This window comes from Helianthus annuus, chromosome 5 (genome assembly GCF_002127325.2).
Source record: "Helianthus annuus cultivar XRQ/B chromosome 5, HanXRQr2.0-SUNRISE, whole genome shotgun sequence".
Lineage (NCBI taxonomy): Eukaryota > Viridiplantae > Streptophyta > Magnoliopsida > Asterales > Asteraceae > Helianthus > Helianthus annuus.
This window is the reverse complement of record NC_035437.2, coordinates 101,694,897-101,713,236: the sequence shown is the minus strand read 5'-3', so window position 1 is coordinate 101,713,236 and position 18,340 is coordinate 101,694,897. Positions and strand designations below refer to the sequence as shown.

Genomic DNA, 18,340 nt, shown 5'->3' with positions numbered 1-18,340 from the left:
GCCACGTTTGGACTCCCAGCGAACCTTGACTAATCGTATTCGCTGGTTCTTCAATCGCTTGATTTCATGGTCCATTATCTCCACAGGTTTCTCGACAAAGTGCATCGTGTCGTCAACTTGAATTTCGTCGAGTGGAATATGAAGATCAGTATCGGCTAAACACTTTCGCAAATTGGACACGTGGAATGTTGGGTGAATATTCCCAAGTTCAGGAGGTAGCTCAAGTCGATAGGCAACATTTCCAATTATTTCAACAATCTTAAATGGTCCAACATATCGTGGTGCAAGTTTTCCTTTCTTTTCAAATCTCACCACTCCCTTCCAAGGGGATACCTTGAGTAGGACACGGTCTCCGATTTGAAATTCCAAGGGCTTGCGTCGCATATCCGCATAACTCTTTTGACGACTTCTAGCTGTCAGCAGATTATCGCGAATTTTCTTGATTTTGTCCGTTGTTTCCAGAATGAGCTCAGGTCCAGTAAGCTGAGCTTCACCGATCTCATTCCAACAGACAGGTGAACAACATTTTCGACCGTATAAAGCTTCGAACGGTGCCATATTGATGCTAGCATGATAACTATTGTTATAAGAGAACTCATTCAACAGAAGATGAGAATCCCAATTACCACAAAAATCTATCACGCATGCTCTAAGCATATCCTCCAATGTTTGTATCATTCTCTCGGATTGTCCATCTGTTTGGGGATGATAAGCAGTGCTTAGATTTAGTTGGGTTCCCAAAGCAGATTACATGGTCTTCCAAAAGTGAGATGAAAATCGAGCATCACGATCAGAGATGATATCTAAAGGAACACCATGTCGAGATACAATCTCATTAATATAAATCTTGGCAAGTTTATCTGCAGGTAGATCCTCACGAATAGGTATAAAATGAGCTGACTTCGTTAATCGATCAATGACTACCCAAATAGCATCGTGACCTTTAGATGTACGCGGTAACTTAGTGATAAGATCCATTACAATGTTCTCCCATTTCCATACAGGTATCTCTGGTTGTACGAGCAAACCAGATGGTCATTGATGTTCAACCTTGACTTTGATACAAGTTTGGCATTTCAATACATACAAGGCAACATCCTTTTTCATACCAGGCCACCAATACTGAGTACGAAGATCCTTGTACATTTTGTCAGCACCAGATGGATAGAATAACGAGACTTGTGAGATTCGCCCATCACTAAAGTGCAAAGATTGTCTTGTTTCGGAATCCATAAATGATTCTTGAAATAGAATAACCCATCGTCTTTCATTTCGAGTTTAAGCTCAAGTTGACGTGGTAATTCCTTACCCATCAAGTTTTGTGTAAAACAAGTACGTTGAGCTTGAGAAATGCCAGTTTGAATATCAGATAGAGTGCGAACAAAATGAAGCTTGGCTCGTTCCTTTCGGCTTAGTGCATCGGCTACGACATTCGCCTTACCAGGATGGTAGCGAATCTCGCAGTCGTAATCGTTCAAGAGTTCAACCCAGCGTCGTTGCCTCATGTTTAGCTCCTTCTGATTAAGAATGTGTTGGAGACTTTTGTAGTCTGTGAAAACCACACATTTCATGCCATAGAGATAGTGTCTCCAGATTTTGAATGCAAAAACCACAGCTCCCAACTCAAGATCATGAGTCGTGTAGTTCTTCTCGTGAACTTTCAATTGTCTTGACGCATATGCTATAACTTTACCTCGTTGCATAAGAACACAACCAAGGCCTAGATTCAACGCGTCACAATAGACAACAAAATCATCGTTTCCATCGGCCAAAGATAAAACAGGAGCATCACTGAGTTTTCGTTTCAAAGTTTGGAATGCTTCTTCTTGCTTAGGTCCCTACTCAAAAGGCTTATTCTTTTGAGTCAAAGTAGTGAGAGGAACCACGATCTTCGAGAAGCTCGAAATAAATCGTTGATAATAACCAGCAAGACCAAGAAAATAACGAACTTCTGTGGGTGTAGTAGGAGTATTCCAATCCTTAATTGCAGCAATTTTGGAAGGATCCACATGAATACCCTGCTCGTTAACAATATGACCCAAGAATTGAACTTCCTTAAGCCATAATTCACACTTGGAGAATTTGGCGAAAAGTTACTCCTTCTTTAGAAGTTCCATCGTTAGACGAAGGTGTTGTTCGTGATCGGCTCGAGACTTTGAATAAATAAGAATGTCGTCGATGAACACAATGATGAACTTGTCCAAATAAGGTTTACAAACCCTATTCATTAAGTCCATGAAAATAGCTGGGGCATTCGTCAAACCACAAGGCATGACAGTGAACTCGTAGTAACCATATCTCGTGCGAAAAGCAGTTTTGGGAATATCTTCTTCGAGTACATGAAGCTGATGATACCCAGAACACAGATCGATCTTGGAAAAACATGTAGCACCTTGCAGCTGATCAAAGAGATCATTGATTCATGGTAGGGGATATCGATTCTTGATGGTAAGCTTGTTGAGCTCACGATAAACGATACACATTCTAAAAGATCCATCTTTCTTTTTCACAAACAGGACTGGAGCGCCCCTAGGTGAATAACTCGGTCTGATGAATCCTTTGTCAGATAACTCTTGAAGCTGTTTAGATAACTCTTGCATCTGAGATGGTGCAAGGCGATAAGGTGCTTTTGCAATCGGGTTGGCATTGGGTACAAGATCAATATGAAACTCGACTTGACGAACTGGAGGCAAACCAGGCAGTTCATCAGGAAACACCTCTGGATAATCTCGAACAATCAGAATATCTTGAATACACTTGCTTTTGCCTTTCGCGTCTGTGACATGTGCTAGGAAGGACACATATCCTTTTCGTAAATAACTTTGGGCTTTCGTACACGACATGAGTTTCAAACCTCCAGATGGTTTCTCGCCACGAACCTCTAGAACTTCACCAGACGAGAGAGGAATACGAACAATCTTATCGAAACAAACCACCTCGGCATGATACTTAGTTAACCAATCCATTCCTACGATAATGTCGAAACTCCCAAGTTGCATCGGTGTGAGGTCAATAGGAAAAAGATGGTTATCGATGTTCAATTGACAATCGTGAATAACATAATCAAGTACAAGAGGTTTACCAGTAGCAACTTCGACAGATAAAGGTTTCCTCAGTTTAGTTCTAGGTATCGCAAGCAAAGGCTCAAATGATAACGAAACAAAACTTCTATCGGCACCAGAATCGAAAAGAACAGATGCAGGTTGATGGTTATCAATGAACGTACCATTAACAACCTCGTTGTCAGCCCATGCCTCGTTAGCGTTCAGATTGTATGCTCGTCCACGAGCGGGATTGGCATTGGCATTCAGATTCGCCAGTTTCGGGCAATTGTTGCGGAAATGACCCATCTCTCCGCAGTTATAACATGAACCAGGTGGGAATCTAGCAGTGTTTCCCTGATCATGTGCTGGATTCTGAGCAGCTTGATTCTGACCCAAACGACAAATGTGGTTGTATGCCCAAGTTTACCACAAGTAGTACATTGTTTACAAGCCTGTTGGGTCGCATGATGACCATTGCACCTATTGCAGTGAGGTGCAGTACCAGCATACTGTTTCTTGGCAGGAGGTTGTGCTGGTGGGTTCTGAGCATTCTGATTGGTGACTGCAAAGTTTTTTTGAAGCCCTGCGCTTCTTCGACCTCCTTAACGACTCACCTTTCTTCTTACCCTTATCCTTGTCTTGAACGAAATCGATCGACTTCTTCTTATCACCCTTGCGGGCTAGTTTACCTTTTCTGACTTGAGAATCAGTCAGAGTTGCAGCCAATTCGATTGCCTGACGATCTGTGGTAGGATTACTACCAGTTACAATGTCTTGCACAGAATCAGGCAGACCATCAATATACCTCTCAATCGCTTTCTCCAACGGGGTAACCATAGTAGGACACAACAAACTTAGCTCCTCATAACGATCCGTATACGCACGATGTTCTCCCCCATCTTGTTTCAGATCATCGAATTCTCGTTCCAAAGCCCTAATTTCGTGACGGGGACAGAACGGTTTCATCATGAGAGCTCGAAGCTCTTCCCAAGTTTGCGCCATTGCCACATCGGCACCCATATCATGCATCACACAGTTCCACCACGTTAGAGCACGCTTCTAAAAAACACTTGACGCAAACTCAACCTTCCGCTCATGTCTAAATGTGCTCTCTAGACTCTCGAACCATTGTAGGAGCGCAGTTGCTCCTTGAGACCCAGAAAGCTTTAATGGTTTAGCCAAATTAAACATTTTGAAACTACACTGAGCATTGTTGTTATTGTTGTTGTTCTCTTGATTGATTTGAGTTATTAGGTTCGGAATCATAGCAGCCATTTGCTGAGAGACAAGGGCTGTAATTTCAGCGTTAGTTTGAGGTTGTGCATCTTGCCGAGGAGGCATATTCTAAAAAGAACAAGGAAACATGAGAAACGAGTGAGATCGACAATTGGATAAACAAAAGAGGTATTGAAAACATCGACAAAACACAAGGAAGGTGATCATTCGTTCGTTACCTCGAACAAACAAACGATACACAATGACTAATCAAAGTAAATGGGTCAGTATAATGTATCGCGAAGACATGCTTTAGCCTATAAGTGGACACTCACCCCAAGAGTTCCCAGGTAAGAGTGACTGGTCCGATTATGTGGATTTGTACGAACACTCTAGCCTTAGACAGAAAACTCAGGATACAGGCATCCACCCTTCCAGATTGCACGTGTTCACATTATCTAGACCCAAACTTTGATGAGATTTTTGAAAACTTTGAAGGTTCAAAACCTTATAATAAATCATCTACGAAGAGATGATTGGTTTTCAAATCGGATTTGTTATTGTGTTCTTGTTGTGGTTGTCACCTAAAGATAGGTGACAATATTGTTTTAGAATCTAAACGCAAGAAACTCGCGTTAGGGTCCTAGAAAAGTTATAGTCTAGGTCAAATCATTACTAATAACCTAATTCCCCATAACCATGAGCTCTGATACCAACTCTTTTGTCACACCCCGACAGCGTAAAACAACGAAACCGTGGCAGAAACGTTGGGGAGTGGAGCGACAGAATTATTGTTTCACAACCATGGATTCAAAAGTTTCGTTTTATTTAGATATTAAATATTAACATTGTCTTTGAAACAGAACAAACAAGTTAAACATAATCTATCATCGTTATTAAGTCACTAAGGCCTCGTCCAGTCCTAAGTGAGCATGCATCCTAGTCGCAATCAACATCATTCAACACCACCTGAAACATACGTGAAAATAAAGTCAGCATAAAAATGCCGGCGAGCACATAGGTTTTGTGTGAGTGTCAGATTCATGGCTCGTTTACATGTTGAAATAACTCGTACAACTTTGTTAATCAGTATTAGAAAACCTTGTTTTGAAAATAGTTTGTATTGTAAAACGAATAAACAAGTCAAAACAGGTTGGTTATAGTTTATAAAACTTCAATGCCATGAATCTTAACTCAAAACATTTGTTTATGTAAACCCAAATCGTAAATCGTTCTCTTAATAAAACTCGTATGGTTTATATTGTATCGTAAACATCGTTTGCGTGACATCGTTTAAAATCGTTCATCCAAGTGAACTAAATAACGCCACGTATTGTAATATGATAAAAGCACTTATATATAAGAAGTACCAGCGGCGTATCTACCATGCTTTTATCACATTACACCCGTCCCGTTATCTAATCACAAACCAAAAACCAATCGTTTGTTCATTTCATTTAACTTGTTTAAATATCGTTCAATCGTTCTATCGTTTCAATCGTTCAAAATCATTCAATCGTTCATATCGTTCTCGTTTTAAATTATGAAAACTAACTTTTGGTCGTCTTGCTTATAACATTCAAACCTTTGCAACTCGTCCATCGTTCAACTCGTATTAACAAACCACCAAAGGGTAAGTTAACAATTAACAGATTCAGTCGTTACCCACATAACCCCCACATATAACCATGGGTGCAGTCCGATAACGAGATTTGTCAGATCCTATGGTACCATAACCTAATACTGGTCGGCTCAGCCAAAGCTAATGAATGTCATTCGTTATGTAAATACGTCCAACAAGTTCGTTCACATTATCGAAATCGTTTATGTTTAATATAAACCATAGTATTCGTTTTTGAAATCGTCTTTGAAAACATCGAAATCGTTTAACACATAAGAATCACCCCAAAACAATTGAAAACAGTAAAATAGGGGAACTATGTACTCACATAGAATTGCAAAGTATCCTTAATCTAATGAACTTAACGAAGCTCAGGCAAACCAAGGAAATCAAGAAGTACCTAGTAATTGGATCGCTAGTTAATAAATGGACACCTAAATCGGAAGATCGGGTAGAATGAGGTTTTGTAAACCAAATGAGTTTTAGAACTCATGTGATATGGTTTAACAAAGCCTACATTCTAAATCGGAACCTATCTTAAGTGCTTACGACCCGTTACGACCCACTAAGGTAGTCTACGCTACTTTAACGCGTCGTTCGCGCAAAAGCGCGTTCGAGACGCCTAACTAGTCCTATGACAAGTATTATATGCCCTAACATGTTTAAATATGTTGCATAATCAGTTTAAGTGGCAAAATTTAAGTTACATATGCTTAAAATCAAATTATGCATGAAAAGGGCATTTTGGTTATTTTACCTAAAGCATATAAACTACCTATCATGCAACTAATTAAACTATGTGACCATAAGGTATAACCTCGGAAGGTTATTCCCTATACAACTATGGTCACAAATATGCTTGGTCAGATCCTAACGATCGACCAAATGGGTCGGGTTCGAAAGTCTAAGCGGTTGTCAAGACCGCTTGACTTACGACCCTATACAAGCACTAGACTAAGAGTGACGAGTTAAACATGTTAAAACATATTTAACTAAGTTAGAAAACAGGTGTAGGATCGATATTCGACCTAAATGAGTCGGTCAGAGTCAAATCTAAGTCACTAGAGAGGCGGAAACAATCTAGTAACTGAGAATCGGTGTTAGAATGTGAGTAGAAGCAGAGAAATACACTTTAAACTGGTTTTCCATTGATTTTAGACGTTAATACACGGAGAAAATCTGACAGCACTTCGTGGCAACTTTCACCGAACCATTTCAAATGGAAAACCCAACACCCCTATATATAGGGGATCCATTTCGTACGAAAAGACACGTTCCATTCCGCACGAAATGGCAAAGTCCATTTCGTGCGAAATGGCCTATCAAAATCCATTTCGTACTAAATGGTTACAAACACAAATAACTTTAACATTTCACACTTTGCACCCTATTACAAGCTATTTGACACGACCTAGACTGTTGACGTAGGCGATAGACATTATGTACCAACAAACTCCCCCTTGGATATTTCCGGAGTCTTCAGTCAGGTTGTCTTCAAAACTTCCTTTCACAGAGACTTGAACTTTTCTTCTCTCTGCTTCGGCTTTCTCTTCAACAAACTCTTCAGCTTTTCATTTTCTTTAGCTGCTTTCAGTTTTTCTTCAGCTTACATCTTCATCCATTTACCTCTAAGCTGTTCACGTGCCTTTCTTTCTTTCTTTCTCAGCTTTCAGAGCCTCCTCTTTCTCAATCTTTCTCCACTTAGACGACCATGCATTTTCAGAATTGATTCCTTTCTGAAAACATATTGTTGCCACTTTCTGAAACTGCAATGCTTGGTCTTTGTCTTCTTTCTTGTAGCCAATCTTGTTTACGAATAAACATTCGATATCTTTTGCTGAGCCGTTAACAATCAACATCGGATCACACAAGCGAATGTATCTGATTTCATTCTCCACTTTGTATGTAATCACCGCTTCAGTAGACATGCAACTGTATACCCAACACAAGAACCCTTTGTGAAAATCTTGTTCCATTTTCGGCAACGGAATATTCTTAATCACCCTGGGCTTCTTTATCTACAAGATCGTCTCTTCTATGCCTGTGACTGGATCCACCCTTTTCACTTTCTTCGGTTGATGTGGCTTCCAATGTTTAAAGTCTTTAAACGCTTCGAACTTCATCAAACCCTACGTCGGCATATCACGTTCTCTGACAGGATATGTTAATGTTCTGACCTTGGGTCGTTCTTCTACGTCCCAGTAGGGCAAAGACATAATGTCTTGAATATACGCAAAGTACTGTACGCCAAACTCGCTTCGAATTGCATAGGCGTTCACTTGGGGCAGAAACCCCCAACTGATAATATCACCCAAAGACACTTCTCTGTCTCTCTTGTAATACTTCAGTGGCCTTTTGAACTTCCTCTCAGAATCTTTCCTAAATCATTTTTTTCTTTCTTCACGACGTTCATCTTTTGACATTTCATCAAAACTTTTATTCTTCACACATTCTTCAACTTTCCTTCTTAACTCATTGTTGGTGCAGTCATCTGTCGACTACGTCTCATGTCGAGTCTCAATCACGGTGCGGATCTGATCGGAGATGACATCACGAGTGACGTCAGCCAAGTGACATCACAAGTGATGTCATGTATCAACAAATCAATGCTAGCCGTTTATAACTTTCATCAAGTCTTGAAAGTGAATTGTGACAATTGATTGTGATTGGACCAAATGATGGTCCAATGAGGGATCACCATCACAAGAGCCAATGATGTGTCACCATTAAAAGGACTAATCAATGAAGAGTTCAAGTGTCAAAAGGATGAAAGGCAGTCAAAGGATGGAATCGCTTTATGATCAGCTTGTCAGTTCGCCTTTACGGCATGTTGAGCTGAACCGCTTTTATGACATGGTCTGAATCGCTTTTAGTTTAATATGTGAACCGCCTTTATGGCATGTCTTTTGAGCGGTTCACATCTAATATAAATAGGTGGTTTGTCATTTCATTTAAAACGGTTGTTCAGAATTAATACCGAGGTGCTGCCGGTATTTCCTCTTACTGTAAACGCTGTAATATCAATATACGAGAGGATTAAAGTGTGAAACAAGCTGTGTATATGTTCGTTTCTTTGTTTCCGCCGCTGAAACGGATTTGAGCTCTTCCGAACGACTCATTTAGGTCGAAGTCCGATCCTACAATTGGTATCAGAGCCAAGGAGGAGGAGATCTCGCATATACAGCTCGTTTCTCATCATTTTTCTTCTTCTACATCATTCTTTTTCGAAAAACACAACTTTTTACGGTCAAAATTGCTTCAAATTTACATATTGTGTGCGAAATCATGTTTTAACAAAACCTGGAAAGTTTCAGACCTTAATTCGGCTTAAAATTGATTAAAATTGAACTTTCGCTCAAAAGCGATTCGTGTTTGCTGACATCACATCCAGGACCGCTCCAAATCTTCACGTGGTTCGCTCATTAGACCTACCTGGATCGCTCATAGGATTATTTCACGTGGACCGCTCATTAGACCTTACCTGGATCGCTCATAGGAATTCTTCACGTGGTTCGCTTGTCTGACAAAGTTAACATGACTCGCTTTTATGACATCGCTTTTATGACCACCGCCCAAACGGCCCAATCCTAAGTATTTGTTCAACCGCCCCATTATATTGATAAAAGCCCATCATTGATTGTTGTCGGCCACTAAGTGTCAGGTTTTAAAAAAAATATTATGTGTTGATTGCTGTTAGGTCACCGCCCCACTATGATAATTGGCTCAATTAATGTTCACTTGATCACCATGTGAGGTGCCGCCCATAATTGTAAAGTAATCGGCTATGATGTTAACTGATTGGTTGGATTAAGCGGCCCATATGATTGGTTGGATTAAGCGGCCCATGTGATTGGTTGGGTTAATTGTTCCAATCAGCAAGTTATATAAAAGGTGATAGTTTTTGTCCGCTAGTTTTTTTTTAAAAAAGGGGGAATTGACTGTCCACATAATAATCTCGGCCCAAGTTCAAAGCTATCAGATCAGAAGAGTCTGTACGATTTGGAGTTCAAAAATTGTTCACGTTCATACCGAGTTTGTTTGTTGAAAATTGATCCGAGTCAAAGCAGTCCGCTCAGTGTGTCATTCAGTCCGCACAGTTGGTCAACTTTTAGTTCACTCAGTTTGTCAACCTTCAAATTCGCACAGAATTGATCATCAGTTCGAGTACCAGTTCGCTTCTATTAATTGATAATACCGTAAACTGATTGTGTTGTTTGTTTGTCTTTTAGGTATTTTCCCGAAGCATTACTGTATTACCCGAAATATCATCTGATTCTTGAAGCATGGATTCTGATTTTTACAACGCTTTTGCTACTCCGACCTCGATTACCCAAAGTGCTTTGATTGAAAATGAAACCGGAACGTCTCAAAAACCACCGAAACTCATGGATATTGACGATTATAATGTGTGGTCAGAACGATTCGGAAATTGGGTTGAAGCTTATCATCTTGATGCATGGGAACACACCGAGGAACCATATGTTAAACCAGTTAAAAATGGTGTGCAACTAACACTTCGAGAGATGAGTACAGATGAGAAAAAGAAATATCGGGATGAGAAGCTTATGGTGAGTCTACTTCAGCAAGCGATAAAAGAAGATATTCTGATCTTGCTTCAACATGACGGAACTGCATATTCGATATGGACAGAATTGGAAGCCAAGTTTACAGGAAGTGACGATATGTTAAAGAACAAAATGTCTCTCATGAAGAAAGAATTTGATTTGTTTCGGGGATTGAAAAATGAAACCACCAAACAAATTATTGATCGATACTGTAATTTGGTGAGAAATATGACAAAATTGGGGGTTAAGAAAGATACTGATGAATTAATTGAAAAACTTGCAGATGCACTTCCATATGAAATCTGGGGAACATTCTTGATGATGCTGAAGTCTAACAAAGTGGAATACAAAAAGATGAAACTCGGAGACTTCATAAAGCATTTAGAAGCCCAAGAGATGGAGCAGAGAAAGATCGCTAGGATGAAGAACTACGATAGAGAGCAGGATATCAGTCTGTACTACAAACATGGTGCTACTGATTCAACAAAGTTCTCTCCTAAGATTGAAACTGCTTACAGTGTCAAAGATTCTGCTGAGAAGACGACACCCCAGGGATCAAGCAGCAGCACAAGATTTTCAACTTTTGATCCTAACATCTCTGTAACAAAGAGTGGTAGAAAACTTCAGTGTAATATAGTGTTGAGCCTTGAAAATGATCAAGACTACACTGAAGATATTGCTAAGAATCAAATGTCTTTGTTAGGGATGATTTTAGAATCTTATAGTTGTTTTGTTGCAGGAAAGATCGGAAATCCAATGCTTACGAAAGAGGATTACGATCAAATTGATGCTGAAGAAATGGAATTAATGGATATAAAATGGTGTATGGCGAGTGTAATGAGACGTGCTGAAAAGTTCAAACAAATTACTGGCCGTGATGATTTTCGTGATGCAAATGTTTCAGCTTTAGGTTTTGATAAATCTAAAGTTACATGTTTTCGTTGCAGGGAGAAGGGGCATTTCAAGAGGGAATGCAAAAACCGTGAAGCTACCGGTGCCCAGAATCCTTTCGGAAACAATGATTATCACAAGAAGGCCATCTATCATCAAATCACTCAACCAGCATCACAGCATCAGGCACAAACAGCTCATGGAAGAGATGTGATTGATAAAAAGGCTTGTGTTGTTAGTCAGGGAAAGTATGATAATTTTACCTGGGAAAAATATCTTCCAAAAGAAAGCAAAGTGTGTGTAGCTGAACAAAATGACGAGAAGTTGGCTGAAGGATTTATTTGGGATGATTTCTGTACAGATCAAGACTTTATGGCCAAAAATACTTCTCATGTTTCTTTGCTAATGCTTATGATTTAAAATGTGCAGAACGATGCAGAAAAGTCATGGAAGCTGCTGAAGAGAGACGAAGAAAGATTCAAGAGGAGGCTGAAGAGGAAGAGAGATTGAAGGAAGAAGCAAAAGCTGAAAAATTGAGAAGAGCTCATTTTTTAAATTCAGGCAGGACAGTGAAAGAAGTTACTGAATTTGAAATTAAAGTGGATGCTGAACCGGTCATGGTCCAAGAAAAGTGCATGAACTGTGATTCGCTGATCAAGCAGAACAATGAGTTGTTGCACAATATTCACAAGCTGAAAGAATCATATGATACTATGAACAGAGAGATCAACAAATACACAGATTCTGGTGGTGAACAAGCTGAAGCTATGAATACTTTGAAGATAGCATATCTGAGACAGCTTGATACAGCGAACTATAACATAAAGAAATGTGCAGATCTCGAGCTTCAGTTAGCGACACAAAAGATAGAAACTGAGAAAGTTAAGAAATTATTAGATAGTTACTCATGTTCTACTTTTGTTGTTGACAGGATTTATCCGGTGGTGAAAGATTTGAAGACCTTTGAAGAAGTGAAGATTGGTGAAGAAGAACAATCCGTGACAAAAGATGAAGAAAAAGTGAAAGCTTCTGGTAAGAAACCGAGTGTATCCTACAATAGATGTCCGCCCCCGGTCGGAAATGGATATTCACCCCGAAATCCTAATTCAGAAAAAGTCAATAAAGCAATCAATCTGAAATGGGAGTCTGGGCTGTCGGATAACTTGCCAGAAAGTATCGATGTCACGTACACGTCATCAGACACTGATCATGAGTCAAAGTTGATAAAAAGTGTGGTCGATCAGGTGTTAGACAAAGATGACAATGAGGAGTCAAAATCCGAGTCAAAGTCTGGGTCCAGTGCGTCAAAGCAAACAGTCAAAAAGGACAAACGGGTTTATGACAAAGAGTTTTTACTTTCAAAATCTAATTTGAATGATGAATCAGTCAAAGTAGCATATACTTTGAAGGGTTCTGACAAATTATATTCAGATGAAAGTTTTCCAATAAGAAGTGTCAGAATTGAAATGATTCAAAAGGTTTTCAAAATCACAGAAATTAATATTTCTGAAATAAAAGATTTTAATCTTAACGAAAAACCTAAACAGTACACTTCAAGAGATCAACAAAGAATTAACAAGAAAATGGGTTACAATCGTGGTTATAGTTTTCAACAGAAATCAAACCATAATCGTAATTTCAAAAAGAAAGGTCTCGGTTTTATTCCACCGAAAAACTATAAAAATGAAAAATTTTATAAACAAAAAAATGTGTTTGTTTCAGGAAAAACTTCGGAAGCTGAAAAAGAAAAATTATTCAGAAATCAGACAAATCAGGAATTCCTTGCCAAGAAGCAAGAAGAACCAAAGAAGACCGAAGTTCTGAAGAAGGTTGAAAAGAGATCCTGTTTTCAGTGTAAAGCTGTTGGTCATCTTGCGAAAGATTGTCCGAAGACATTCAGACCAAAACAGGAAATCTCAAGAAAAATGAAAGAAAAAGTTGTTGAAACGACTGAACTATCAACCCGGAAGTTTACAGGATTTGAGAATTCAACTTATGAAAAAGGAGAATCTTCAAAGAGTGCTTCCAAACGCATAACCAAAGAATCAAATCAAAAATGGGTTGTGAAAGGTTCAGGTAACAGTTCTGGTGATGAATCTGATTCCATAAAATCAGAGGAGCCATGTGTTGAAGGAAAGGTTGTAAAGAAAACTCCGAAAGTGGACGATGTGAATTTTCCGCCACTACATGCTAACAATTACAAATCTAAAATCGGAAAAGTTGATGTTCCAAATCAATTTTATTCAGACAAGAAGAAAATTGATGTTGGAAAAACGTTCAACGGCAATGTGAAACGCATCTTTGGAAGAATGGCCAGTGGTAAGGCCCAAAGCATTCAGGAGTTTTATGCTTCCAAAGGATGGGTTTACAAGTCGGTTGAAAAGAGGGATGAAAATGATGAGGTTACACCCAAGGATGGTCAGGCTTGGGTGGATATATTTTTCCAAGAATAAAATCCTGACTTGTCGGAGATCCCAAGATGGTATTGTGGATCATGAATCGGCATTTTTCTAAATCTGTTTGTGTAGTTGCAGGACTTGCCGGAACTCCCAGGTTTGTAAGCGAGGAGTAGGAATCGGCATCTTGAGAATTCAACCTAAAGATGGTAATTGGTTGAAAAACAGGTTTGAAGAGCTTGAATTGCTAAACTTACAAGTGGTTGTATGGTAGTGATTGGTATAGATATTACAAGTGGTTAAATCAAGGTCATTGAATTGGACTTGATTTAATTATCATTCAAGAATTTGGTAAACAAAGTGATGAATTGAACCCCATTTTACAAAAGATAAAACCAACTAAACTTATTTTCCGGAAAAACCATTCTGATTAAAACAAACTTAAGTGTTTTGAAATCATTATGGGAAAATAGTTTGTTGTGAGGGGGAGTTCTGATTGTTTAAGCCAAACGGATGGAGAATTGAAGTGTTTTGATATCAGTTGTCATGTTCTGTACAGTTTGTTTTCAATTTTCTTTAGATGTATTTGAATTTTAGGGGGAGTAAGAATTTTTAGAAAATCCAAAAACATCAGAAAATTTGAAAAAGCCAAAAACATGATAAAATCAAAAATGAGTTTTGTTGCATAAAAGAGGAAATGATAGTGCATCAGTGGACTATCACAACACGCTAAAGAATTGGAAAGTCAAAATGTGATAAACGATCTTACTGCGGATGTGTCAGTAGATTTTCGCACATTTAGTAAATTGAAACGAGATATAAACCTAAATCAAACTTGCTTAATTCGTGGGTAACTATTCTTGGATATATGGGTAACCCCCGAAATCTTGTTTGAAAGGTCCCGTATTCTGAGATACTAGGTCTTTATACTCAGTGATATCTGGGGTATTATCCCGGGACTTCTGCTGTATGGAAGTACTGACCTAGTCCCCGGATAATACTTTCTGCAAATGCTTGAAAAAGCGCCGCCCTCAGCATGCTGATGAAACAATAAAATTGATAGTCGCTGCTGTTGAAATGCAAAAAGATCCTCTAAAGGGGACCCACCAAAAGTCGAGCCGTCATCTCTCTGCTGAACGGAAGTTCTGACCTGAGCTCTCACGGTTTCGCATTTAACCCCTTTACAGATATCATCTGTGGTATACTCACCTGTAAGACTGAATATTTGGGATCTGGATACGGGAGTATATTCAAGTGGAGTGATACACAATTAAGTTTAAGTCTCTAAAACATTAATATCGTATCTCGAATCGATTGAAATTTGTGTTGAAAATTTAAGTGGACAAATATACTGACAATCTAGGTAAATTGTTTAGAACTTAGTATGTTTAAAGCTTAATGGTGTTGGTGATTTGTCTCAAAACTGATATGATCCTCTTGCACGAGCTCACAAAAAATATTGTTTGTAAATAGTTTATTTCTGCATTTTAGTTTCTTTATTTCAAAATACAAAAAGATTTTAAGTGTGTTTTAGCGTAAATTTTTGAAAATTCAAAAAGATTTTCGACAACTGATGTTGAATAGCTGATTTTCAAAATTCCGAGTGCTAAACATGATGAGCAATTCTTGAGGGGGAGTGTGTGTGTGAAATTAATTGTTTTCATAATCTAACCTTTTCAAGTGGTTCATCACAATTTGAGTGTGTTTTGAATGAGAATCTGGATTGATGTAAATTCATATGTTTGATAAATATATGTGAAAGAAATTTACTCTGAGGTAGAGATTATGCAGGAAAGCCAGAAGTTGATCCTGAAGATGTTGTTGAAGATCAAAGGAATGCCAGCAAATCAAGAGGGGGAGTCTGAAGATAGAGAGAGAGATGCCCAAAGACTGTTAAAGACTGAAGTCATTGAAGACTCGACACTTTAGACTCGTCAACATCTGAGGGGGAGTCTGTTGGTGCAGTCATCTGTCGACTACGTCTCATGTCGAGTCTCAGTCACGGTGCGGATCTGATCGGAGATGACATCACGAGTGACGTCAGCCAAGTGACATCACAAGTGATGTCATGTATCAACAAATCAATGCTAGCCGTTTATAACTTTCATCAAGTCTTGAAAGTGAATTGTGACAATTGATTGTGATTGGACCAAATGATGGTCCAATGAGGGATCACCATCACAAGAGCCAATGATGTGTCACCATTAAAAGGACTAATCAATGAAGAGTTCAAGTGTCAAAAGGATGAAAGGCAGTCAAAGGATGGAATCGCTTTATGATCAGCTTGTCAGTTCGCCTTTACGGCATGTTGAGCTGAACCGCTTTTATGACATGGTCTGAATCGCTTTTAGTTTAATATGTGAACCGCCTTTATGGCATGTCTTTTGAGCGGTTCACATCTAATATAAATAGGTGGTTTGTCATTTCATTTAAAACGGTTGTTCAGAATTAATACCGAGGTGCTGCCGGTATTTCCTCTTACTGTAAACGCTGTAATATCAATATACGAGAGGATTAAAGTGTGAAACAAGCTGTGTATATGTTCGTTTCTTTGTTTCCGCCGCTGAAACGGATTTGAGCTCTTCCGAACGACTCATTTAGGTCGAAGTCCGATCCTACACTCATCTTCATTCGCTTGACTAAAGAACTCAGCAAGCGTAGGAAAGTTAGTAGTATCAATGTGAGCACTTTCAGATTGATCCTCATCACTCCAATCTTCAACTTCAACCCTGTCATAGATATCAGCATCTTCAACATACTTATAATGATAATCGGGCTGCTGATTGATGTCGAACTGATTCAGTTCTTCTTCAAAATCAAACTTGAAAGAATTTTCATCGACATACGTCATTTCTAAGTACTCAGCTAACGTATAAGTGTGCAAGATTTCACCTTCCTCTACTCCATGTTCAAGACGTAGAATTAGTCTTGCAACATGATCATCACTACCATCAGCATTCTTTGTATCATCAGGCTCCCCCTCACTTTCAGTATTCTCTGGTTCTTCATTAGCATCGTCATGAAGATAACCATCAACATTCTCTTCATTCGACGCTTCAGTAACTTTGATGCCTGAAGTACCTTGATCGTCGTCATCATTCCCATCATCATCATCATGACTACTTGCAGAAAACACATCGTCTGCATCATCTTTTTTAACCTCATCATCATCTACTTCTTCATCATCTTCTACTACATCATCAATTTCTACATCATCATAAAATACACCAGAAACTGAAGATATAGGACAAGGATTTGAATAGGTAACTCAAAAACAATAGACGGAATGATTGCCCTTTCAGTTACTTCAGAAACACCTTCAACTTGAATGCCTTTACCCTTGTTCTTCATTTCTGCTTTAATCTCAGCTTTACGACTAGCTCGGACTTCTTCAAGCTCGATCTCTTCAAATCTTTGTTCAACAGGCTTTCCGAGCAAATTCTCCAACACTTTATTCATCATATACATTTCATGTTCTTTCTTTGCGTTGTTGGCATCCAATTCTTTGTTCTTTAGCTTGAAATATTCATTTTGGTCATCTCTTCTAGCTTTTTCTTCTTCTAGCTCTGCTATTCGTACTTTAAGAATATCAATATCTGCTTGATCAGATTCAACTCTTTGCAACAAAGATGAGTTTTCAGCTTCGATAGATTTGACACGTTTTTCCAACTTCTTTTCACGATCTTCCAACTTCTTATTCTCAACTAACACTTCTTCCACCTTTTCTGTAACTTCTTCACCAGCTCGTCATTTACAAAACTAAAATCTCCAATATCTTCAAGAGGTAAATTCTCTGGAACATTCGGGAAATCTTTGAAACCAGAGGATCCAGGAGTGGTTTGAACTCGTGGTTGTGTGGTTGGTGGTGTTTGTAAGATATGTGGTGAAATAATTGGTGGTTGTTGATGAACAGGTGTAGATATATGAAGTTGTGATAGTGATTGAGGTGGTGATGGTTGATGTGGTGGTGTAGATTATTTTGGTGGTGATTGATGTGGTGGTGCTGATTTTGGTAGTTCAGCTTGAGGTGGTGGTGATGGTGGTTGACTTGGTTCCTGGATAGGTTTTGATTTCAGCAAGATTTTCAACCTTCGCGCTACAGGAGATTTAAGATGTTTCTTTGCGTTAGATTTCTTCCTGCCTCCAGACGACGGTGGTGTTTGAACTTCTTGGACATGCTCTGGTGATGGAACATACAAATCATCATCATCATCATCATCATCATCATCATCATCATCATCATCACTACTCTTCTTTCTCTTCTTCTGTTTTTCTTTATCAGACATTACCTTTTTCCATCATTCAGTTTCATCAACCTCTGAATCAGATGAACTCTTTTCTTCATTGTCACCTTCCTCACCAGCTGCCTTTTCAGTTTCCAAACCATAATCAATATCTTTCAACAGTTGTTCAGTCTCAGGAGATATTGGGTCTGGATCTCTTTCAGCATCAGCTTCTGTTTCATCTTCCTCTGGTTCATCGACCAGCATTGTCTCGACAGTTTTCTTTTTGACGTTTCTTTTTCGGTTGTGAAGATGAACCTTCTTCTGCTTGTACTTTCGGAGTTGTCTTTCTACTCCTTTTCTTCTTTTCTTCTTTAGTGAACCA

General features: G+C 38.9%; 1 protein-coding gene across 1 annotated transcript; it reads right to left on the bottom strand.

Annotated features, from left to right (window-relative positions):
• Nucleotides 1–16,325: 16,325 nt before the first annotated feature.
• On the bottom strand, nt 16,326–18,031 carry LOC110943369 (histone deacetylase HDT2-like). The gene is made up of 3 exons (XM_022185121.1): nt 18,022–18,031; nt 17,050–17,466; nt 16,326–16,966 (listed from the first exon to the last, which is right to left on the bottom strand). The coding sequence occupies exons 1-3, from the start codon at nt 18,029–18,031 to the stop codon at nt 16,326–16,328; spliced, it is 1,068 nt and encodes a 355-aa protein (XP_022040813.1).
• Nucleotides 18,032–18,340: the final 309 nt, after the last annotated feature.